Here is a 10,028-nt window from a genome sequence, read left to right on the forward strand (position 1 = left end):
TTAGACATTATTAATTACAATCCTTTGGCGCGAATGGCGCGCTTACATTGCAAAGTCAAGTGTCAAAATGATTAGTGAGGGGACATAGACGTCGACATTTTAGTTACTAGGGTTGTGCCAGTACACCGGCACAGTCTTGGATTACTTTCCTAACACTATATTGATGTTATTAGTTGTTAGATATCTGCGGATACGTTTGCATTGAAATTTGTAGTCTTTGGGGTTGAAAGTTAAATCTAATTTCTATTACACGTATGTATATCACAGCGGTAGTTCTTAGTGATAGATTGAAACATCGAATAAGATATCATGTAATCGAAAAAAAACGATACATAAATAAGATCCAATCTTCGAACCGGTTGTTGGCTTACAATGTCAGCAGCGAAGGTCCAATGATATCTATCCGTTTAGAAGATATAAGGCAGTTATTCTTAACGCCCGTTGCAGTACTGAAACTACTGTTAATTGATCCACACAATTACATTTATCATAACAAATATGATTTTGAAAACATCTTCTGGCATTTTGTTGTGTATCTTGTGCAGTTTATTCGGTGTAACATATTCGAGACTTGCACGTAAGTGGCATTTTTGTTTTTTTTTGTTTTTTTAATAAACATATTCAGTATAATAATAAAATTTCAATATTTTTATTTAGTTTAATCAAAAACTATTATTTTACATAAAATTTTATCTCTTGTAAATAGCGAATTATATTAAAATGGTAAAAATACTTATTCTCGGGTTTTTTTTTTACATTCTGAATAAGTATTTCAATGATATTTTGAAGATATTAAAGTCAAAATTCAAACACTTCAATCCAAAATTATAATTATCAATTACTCTATCAAAGCTATCAAAATAAATAAATTTTTTAAGGATTATTTAAAAATTAAATTAATGTTTTTTATGTCACCTTGGAACCTTATGGAATTGATGTAACTCAAAAATTTTAAAAACCATTAAAAATACGACTCAAGGCAATGTGTCTGGTAAAAGTTCTAATTTGTTAATTAATTCTCTCCTTTTAGTTGTAACTTGAGACACTTGTGTATATTTTTTGCTTTTATAATTTACTGCAACATTAGCTATCGCCCGCGACTATGTCCACGCGGAATTATCAAAAACTTAATAAGTAGCCTATGCGTTCTTCCAGAATATGTTCTACATCCATGCCAAGTTTAATCGAGATCCTTTCTGGAGATACCTTTAAACAATCTATCCAACCATCTAAACTTTCGCATTAATATTAGTAACATAACTGATAATTTAACAAGCGCTGACCGTATTACTTCGTTCTTCAAAAACTAGTGAATCTGCTCAATTCAAGGCGCAAAATCAAACCGTCCGCAGAACATTAATTTCGTAATAAAGCGCTATAGTTCGTCACCAAATTAAAATAAATTAAAGTAGACGCAAAAACTTGACTTCAACTTAATATTTGTCGACAATGAAAAAAGTAAAACAAAGTTAAAGGCAAGATATTATTTTGACTTTGCTTTACCTATTATCAATTTGGTTGCATTTTATTGCAACGAGTAATGCTATAATTTTCTAAGTACCAGTTTAATAATTTGGCGTTACGACCTTACTTCATCCTCCTAATTAAACCAGACGCTGAATATATACAGGTGTTTTTTTTTCGTTTGCTTTTTCATGCTATAAAACAAATAATTTATGGTTGCACGATTTCAATGTCCTCAGGGCCTTGACCAAAACAACTTTATTTGCTTTTAGCCAGTTTTGTCCACTTTTAGATCGGTAAATATTTAATGCATTCTGAATTTATTTCTGATTCATAGTAAGTCTTATAGTTACCATCGATTAATTTATGTCGTTATAAATAATTTAGACAGGAACAAAAACATTTGAAGAAGAAAGTAATAAAAATATGGTTTACTACCAGTCGCCCACGACTCCGTCCGCGCGGAATTAAAAAAACACTATTGGTCGCAGCGTTAGTATATAGCCTAAAGCCTTCCTCAATAAATGAACTATCCAACAAAAGAAGAATTTTTCAAATCAGACCAGTAGTTCTTGAGATTAGCGAGTTTAAACAAACAAACGCTTCCGCTTTATAATATTAGTATAGATTTGTCGCAGTTTTGGCGGTCGAATTTTACTGAACACTGTAAATGCGAATGTTTATATGAATGCATGTTTTAGAAGGTATCTCCGGAAAAGCTCAACGGAACTTGAAATGGATCATAGTCTGGAATAACACATAGGCTACTTATTAAGCTTGTATTTAATTTCGTGCGGACAGAGTCGTGGACGACAGCTAGTTTGTTTTAATAAAAAAGGATAAAGGTAACACGAAATGATCAGTCACAGTATTATTGCAACTAAATACGATAGAAGCGTGTCAGGATTATAAGGAAATAAATAAGGGCTTTAATAAATTTCCGAACTATAATCGCAAAGATATCGTGTTCGTAAAATAATAGGTGTGTGGTTATTTTATAAACTTTTATATACCGTTGTATATAATTTTATGTACAAAGTGAGATAAATTTTTATCAAGATAGGAATAATTATTATATCATAACCATCCTGGGAATTTAATTGTCGAGGACAAAGCAAACAATACGACAAACGTGGAATTGTATTGGAGAAATAAGTTTTTTTTTACAAATTATATTTATTTTTAATAATTTAAAAAATATGTGCAGTTTTTATTTTATGCGAACAATTGGTAAAATAAGAAACAGAAGGCAATGATAAAGAAAAAATCTCTGAATAAAATTTAGAACGTTTTTAAAAATAGTAAACAAAGTATGATTCGTTTTTGTTTTTACTACAATTATTACCTTAATTATGTACACAAAACTACGTACACTTTATTTTTAATGAACCAAGGTTGATATTGTGCTCTGGTATTCAGATGTGCTCCAATCACTTTCAAGGTGCAGGGTTGTGCAACGTATACGTTTAAAAACATAATAGCCTATGTAGTATATAGGTACATAAATCACGAACAAAGATTGTAGACTACCTGCCAGGAATGCAATGGATTAACAAACGTAGAAATTGATAACTAGCACATGGTAATGCTGGTTAACCGTGTGTTTCTGAGACCAAAATTCCTGTTTAAAACAAATTTTAATCACTAGACTAGACTACGCGTATCTGAAACGAAATGTACATATATATTTTTTTCACCAAACATTACTTTAAACTGATTTAACATTTTACTACCATTTTATAACACGTTTCAATTTGATTTCAGCTGATTACATTCGACCTTGTAATGATACAAATAGCGAATGCTTAATAAAAGCAACACAGGATGCGATTCCAGAGTTTGTCAAAGGACTTCCACATCTAGGCGTACCTCCGTTGGACCCATTTACAATAGACAAACTGTCTATCCCGCTCAGCGGTCTCAAGGTCACGTTTTACCAAGGAAAAGTTAGTGGCTTCAGAAAATGCATTGTCGATAATGTTATGTAAGTATGTTTATTTTAACAATACATTAATAGAAGCATGCTACTTTATTGCCTTTTCGTGCCCAAGGCCCATGCCTATACGGTCTTAGGTCCTTAAGTTATGTAAGAAAGAAAGAAACACATTTATGCACAGGTACAAGAGAAAAAAATACACACAGCACAGATTTATATCAAAAATTAATGAAAAGTGTGGCAAAAGGAGCCAGATAAGCGTAAGCAGGGACATCCTAAACAGTCCTAGTGTTGGACCGTGATCTTGCTGCAAATAGATCGATTATAATGACGCAGTATTACAAACTTATAGTAACCAGTCATGAACGTAGGCTCGACTATTATTTTTTTGTTGAACGATTCAGGCATTACTTATAAACATATTTTACAAAGGCAATTATTATTGTGATTTGACAGTTTTTTGTGTAGTCATCATCTCTATGCGAAACAAATCATTAACCCCTTGACATTGGCAACATAAAATTGAAGCTAATAACAGGTTTTGAGTGGAATGACCACGATGTTAATTTACTGACGAAAAACATTTATCAAATGCGTTACTACGCGGTTTAATTGATGTTAAATGAATATTGCTATAAGTTTACAAGAATATGCATTTATAATAGAACATGTTAAAAACCTGCTCGATAATCTGTTACAAGGAAATGCTCTAGTCTATACTCACCTTTATGGCCAAATTCAATTTATTTTAATAGACAATAAAATTGAAATATTAGCCGTGTAGATACTCATGTAGTTTGAAAATGAATAAATAATTAATCAAGAATATTCGATACGGAAATATACGTTTAAAATATCAAAGTATTATATTGTAATTTGATGTGCATTTTAATGCAAATATTAAAATACAAAATAACATATTTGGTATTTTAATATTACGCGGCATATTACAAACTGTTATACTATTGAAATATAAAAATTCCAAAAGAATTAACGCCGCAATAGAAAAAGGCTTAGTCACCCCTAACTTAGGGAAGGCTCCGAGCCCCTCAGTGCGAAGTTCAGCCGATGATGATTAAGAAACAACATTTACAGACTTGCAAAAAACAAGATTTAAATATTAATTTTGTTATTCGGATTATAAAGTAAGTTGTTTTCAACTTTACATGAGAAAAAACTCTCAAAAATTTTTCTTTGATTACAGATCTGAGCTTGAGAAACGTCACTTTGTTTTAGAGTTCCACTGTAACTTGACCATCAAAGGAGGTTACGACGCCGTAGGAAAGGTGCTTTTGTTTCCCATTAACGGCGAGGGAGATGCCAAGATTAAATTAAGTAAGTTTTTTTCTCCTGCGGAAAATTACTTAAGACTGTGATATTTTTAACGTAAAATTGTCACAAATACAGGATGTTTACTTTGATAACTTACCAAACCATGACAGGAAATATAATTTATTTTAAAACTAAATTACAGGAAAAATTAATCGTGAAGTTTTTCTGTAGAGTAGTATAAAGTTCTCAAATAGTATCAATTGTTTATGATTATTATTTTAATACGTTTAATACGACGATAAGTTAAGGTTATTTTTAAACGGTTTTTTTATCAGTTTATTTGGATCAAACCTATTGAACTATAATTAGATTAAATTTCTGTTAATATATTAATCTGAAATTTTATACAAACCTTTAGTTCTGATATCAATACAGTATTATACGAAAACAAAACCCGTTTGATAGCTAAACGTTATGTTAAGTTAAAAAATATATTTCTTTTTCAGCAAACCTCAAAATGAAATTGGACATAAACACAAAGTATATAAAAGACGACAAAGGTGTTAATCATTTCGCTATCAAAAGCTACAAATATACATTTGATTATGGAGACAAAGTAACATTTGATTTACAAAATCTTTTCAAGGAAAGCAAAGAATTAAGTGAGTATCAATCGAGTGTGCAAATTTTTAAACTAGTATTAAGCTCTTATTCCACGTGATGTATGTGTTTGCGTCACTAAATATATCCAAACGGTGAAATACCACGACCTTACAAAGGACATACCTAAAGTAGATCTCCGTTTTATCTAATGAACGTTGTGTAGGAGACCCTTTAGTTCTCTCTCTATGCTCTACTATTTCAATAAGAAAATGAAAATGGGGAATTGACTGATAGAAGCTGTTACTCGTTATCAGTATAAAATAATTTATTATATTTAATAGAAGAAATTTGAAAATACATTTTTTAAGCTCGCGTGGAACTAATCCAATGACATTGAAACTTTTTGTTTAAATTTAATTTAAATGGTTAAGAATCATATATTCTATTATTTAATATTGTAATTACGCAAGCTTTGACGTTAAGATGTCACGGCGAACGAGGTAATCAAACTGGTTATGTTTTACGAAGAATCCAGAACTTAATATAATACCCAAAATAGCAAAGTTCATCGAAATAAAAACTATAATAAATTATAGAGGTTTAGCGAACAAGTAACATAACATATTGTAGTTATTTTTTGCCGGCTTTAGATGGCAGATAACGTGACGAATGACTATTTATAATCATATTATTACCATATTATGTATTATATTTTGTCTCGTGATAAATTCCAACTACATGTTTCAACCAAAATCACAAATTAAATTACATTTATCGTATTTTTAAAAGGAATTAAAGCGATGATATTTGTTTAGACAATAGAAACTCTTATTTATCGTTGTTTAATTTTATTTAATTTATTATAATACATAAAAGAATACTGAAAAAAAAAATTAATATAAAAGAGCGAATTAAGAGCAGTTTTCTTTAAACACTAGCTGTCGCACGACACTAACCGTGCCAAATTAAAAAAAAACCGTGCCAAATTAAAAAAAAAAAACTTATTTTGTAGTCCATATGTTCTTCCAGCTTATATTTTACATCTATGATGAATTTCAAAGAGATCCATGCTGCCGTTCTGGAGATACCTTCAAACAAACATCCATCCATCCATCCATTCAAACATTCGCATTATTAATTAACAGTTCCTCTATATCTCACAAGTATCAACTAAGCAATCGAAACTCTTCGAGGACTAGTTTTTTTGCGTAAGATTTATTTCTAAATGTCCCTCCTGTTCCTAATATTTGTATTTTTAATATTGTTATTGGCAAAGGACTAAACCTAAAATTATTATGTTCACAGGTAACACAGTGCTGTCATTCCTTAATGAAAATTGGCGGACCGTGTCCGAAGAGTTCGGTAAACCGATAGTAGACTACGCTGTAGAGTTAGCGTTAAAGACAATAGAAAAGTTCTTCCTGGTCGTTCCCTACGAAGAACTTATTAACGTTCCTATACCTACATAAGTATTTGTATGTTATTTAGTTTTAGAATAAATCCGTCTATTTTAAATACTTTTTTATTTCCTACATTTTACTCATAGAAGTGACTTTGATGAGTCGGTAGGTTTATAGTTGTTGTATGGTCTGATAAATTACACAATTTGTCTGTGTGTTTCATTGATTAAATTCTACTTTTTCTATGCATCTTTTTTATTTCTTGTAATTATAAAAATATCTGTCATTAAAAATTAGCGTGGTTTGGACATGTTATGCGGATGGATGATGATATAAGCAAAAAAGTAATGAGATTGTATGTGGCTACTGTGTGAAAGAGGATATGCGTAGGAAGGGGGTAGATTCGGATATGACGCCTGATATGGATGTATGGAGGAGTAGTACATACTGTGCCGACCCTTAATAGGGATAAGGGCAGGTTGATGATGATAAAAATATCTGTCATATGCTTTTTTTGTTCAAAATCTCCGCAGGTAGATCAACCAACGTTAATCGAATACAAATTCGATAGATCCCAAGATGTGAATCTGCAAAATTGGTTCATAAAGATTTGTTTACCTTATACTTGTTCAATTGCGTTTATCAAATACGAATGAAGACAAAAAGGAAGTAATTTACTTTAGAATTTATATTCGTCAGTATTTCTTTCAGCTTCGTTATCGGTCACGTCCTGAGCTGATTGGACATTTATCGGGAATTGTTTTGTTGATGCAATGTGGAAACAAATAGGTTTCTCTGCAGGCTTTTTTGTACAACATTTATAAATAAATTACTGTTTATAACCTATTCGCTTTTTAACAATAATAGAGATGGGAAGTATGGATTCATCAAACTAATATCGAGACATTATCAACTTACTCTTAACAACCGATAAAATTATCGCAAAAGAAAATAAAAAAAATCTGAACTATTAACGCAAAAGAGCATATTCGAGACAATTATCATGCTTTTATTTAAATTAATGAAATTAAGAAAAAATTAAAATTAAAAAAATCACTACAAGCGCAGCAAATACAAGGCCAACTTAGATATATTATTATAGTCGTATTATACAACTCAAACGAGGTCCACTTAATTATTGTTTTCTCAACCTTTGCCTCTATACAATTGTATGGAGTTAACATCTTAGTTTTAATGACTATCTATATTATTTTAATTACAAGTTACAACTATTTTATGACTTCATACAGACAGAGAACAATGTCAATCATTGTAGATACGATTGAAATCCCGATTAAAATAAATTGTTGCTATAAAAATTTGAGTTATAGTTAAAAGTAATGGTCAAATCATCCACAATATTATCAAATGGTTCAAGTAAAGTTAAATGAAAATAATTTTCAATTATTTTTCTAGTTTGTAAATAACATAAAATTCGTAAAACTATTGATAGTGATAAAACTTTGAAGTATTCAGAAGACACTGTCAACTTCTTTCTATAAATGTTTAATTAAAATAAAAAATAAAAAAACCTTTTTTTAACTTTATCACTTGTATTATTTTTAATCTCAAAAATACTGAATCTTATTAATTAAACGTTCATATACAATTGTTTTAATATACATTTTTTTGACAGCCTTTAAATATGTTAACGTTGATTGCCTTGAATGTTAATCTCGATAAAAATGCATCTATATACTGTTATTTTGTTATGAAATTATTGTACAATATAACATTCCAAGGTGAAGAAAACTATAAACGAACTGTCCCCTTTGATATATAAAATTTTAATATGGGCATACTATTATTTAACAAGGAGCTTCGGTGGCTCAGGGGTTATGCACTTGACTTGTAATTTGCATTCTTGGATTCGAATCTCGCTATATGTGTGAATCTCCGGGAAACAAGGCGGGGACGCGGCACACCACCCGTCCCTTCGTTCCGTCTCCCGTAAGGGCGAAAAGTGGATTGCGGAGGTAACGTTTGGCCACGCCAAATTGAGGTCCATGCACTCCTCTTTTTTGTTTTTTTTTTCAGAGGGGAATGCTTTATGCATACTCCGCGCCCCGGGGGTGACGCGGTAGTTATGTGGGATTCTCCTCCATAGCGGAGGCATACCCACTAAACCCCTCTGTTCCTCCAACGCATCGGGACGGGACCACGGGCACGCTTTCGCTCTCGTCCGCGGTCGTCCATGCACCCCTCTGGGTTACAGGCATAAGTTGTTTTTCTTTGTATTATTTAAAAATGTTTTGGCTGGTGTGTGGTATATGTTTATATGTTATGTCTATTCCCTTGTGCTTTCTGTAGGCGAATTGACTGAACCGTTTCTGATGATTGAGGTGTCATTCAATTTGTATAAATCCCCGGGGTGTCATATTGGTGCATTCAGTCGCGCTCAATTCTTTTGAATTGAGAACTATATTACCTTTGTGGTAACATTCCGTGAACATTAAATTGTAAATTATTCAGTCAATTAGTTGAGTTAGAAGTTTTTTTTTAAATAATTATAAAGTAGCAGTATGTTTACAACTTAACGTTGGCACGTGCATTATTACTTCAATATTTTGCAATACATTGCTTCGTACGTTAATGAACGATCTTTGTCAAGGACAAACACATAATCTTGGTCTCGTTTCACCGCTTTGGTTTAATTAATTTCAAGGTCACGGACAAGCTGTTATGACGTATTATTACCCATATTTTACAGCAAGATACTGCCAAAATTTTCATACGAAAAGTGGTTATATATACTCTTAGAAAAAACTGAATAAGCACATGGGCTAAATTAAGTATATTTTTTTAATTCCGCGCGGACGTAGTTGCGGGCGACAGCTAGTTATAATTATATAGTGGAATAACAATTTAGAGCTGGCACCTTGTTAAAGTATTTACGGGGAGGCTGAAAACAGCGCGTTTTTTTACAATTTTTAATTGATACAACAACATCTATAAAACTCACGCCCGTAACCCACAGGGGTAGGCAAAGATTACTGACCTACATTTGGCGCGGTCCTGAAACACCTCTCTCGCTTCTTCTAAATTCATGTTATAAACATTTTTATTTTATGAAAAATATGTCAGACCATACACCTGTTCTCCAATATAATATTAAAATATTCCATTCCGATATGTCGAACGATTTCGTAGTTTATCTGGAATATTCCGTTCATTATAACTGCGGTTCATCTTTTATAGTTTTTTAAAAATTTAAATTACTTTATTTTTTTAAGGTTCTGGCTAAAAATGGAAAACTATTGTAACATAAATAATATAAGAAAAGCAGGTAGCAAATGTTTTAAATATAGCTATCGCTATATTAGATGGCCGGCTTACTTGTTTCTTCGCGTTTC

General features: G+C 31.5%; 1 protein-coding gene across 1 annotated transcript; it reads left to right on the forward strand.

Annotated features, from left to right (window-relative positions):
• The first annotated feature begins 443 nt into the window (after window positions 1–443).
• LOC106122277 (circadian clock-controlled protein-like) lies at window positions 444–6,790 on the forward strand. The gene is given in 5 exon segments (NM_001311938.1): window positions 444–577; window positions 3,229–3,448; window positions 4,605–4,735; window positions 5,179–5,334; window positions 6,581–6,790. Coding segments are annotated over 5 exon segments (750 nt in total). The 5' UTR covers window positions 444–498; the 3' UTR covers window positions 6,745–6,790.
• The last annotated feature ends 3,238 nt before the right edge of the window (window positions 6,791–10,028 follow it).

The sequence above is a fragment of the Papilio xuthus genome, unplaced genomic scaffold, assembly GCF_000836235.2.
Source record: "Papilio xuthus unplaced genomic scaffold, Pxut_1.1 DF826933.1, whole genome shotgun sequence".
NCBI classification, from domain to species: domain Eukaryota; kingdom Metazoa; phylum Arthropoda; class Insecta; order Lepidoptera; family Papilionidae; genus Papilio; species Papilio xuthus.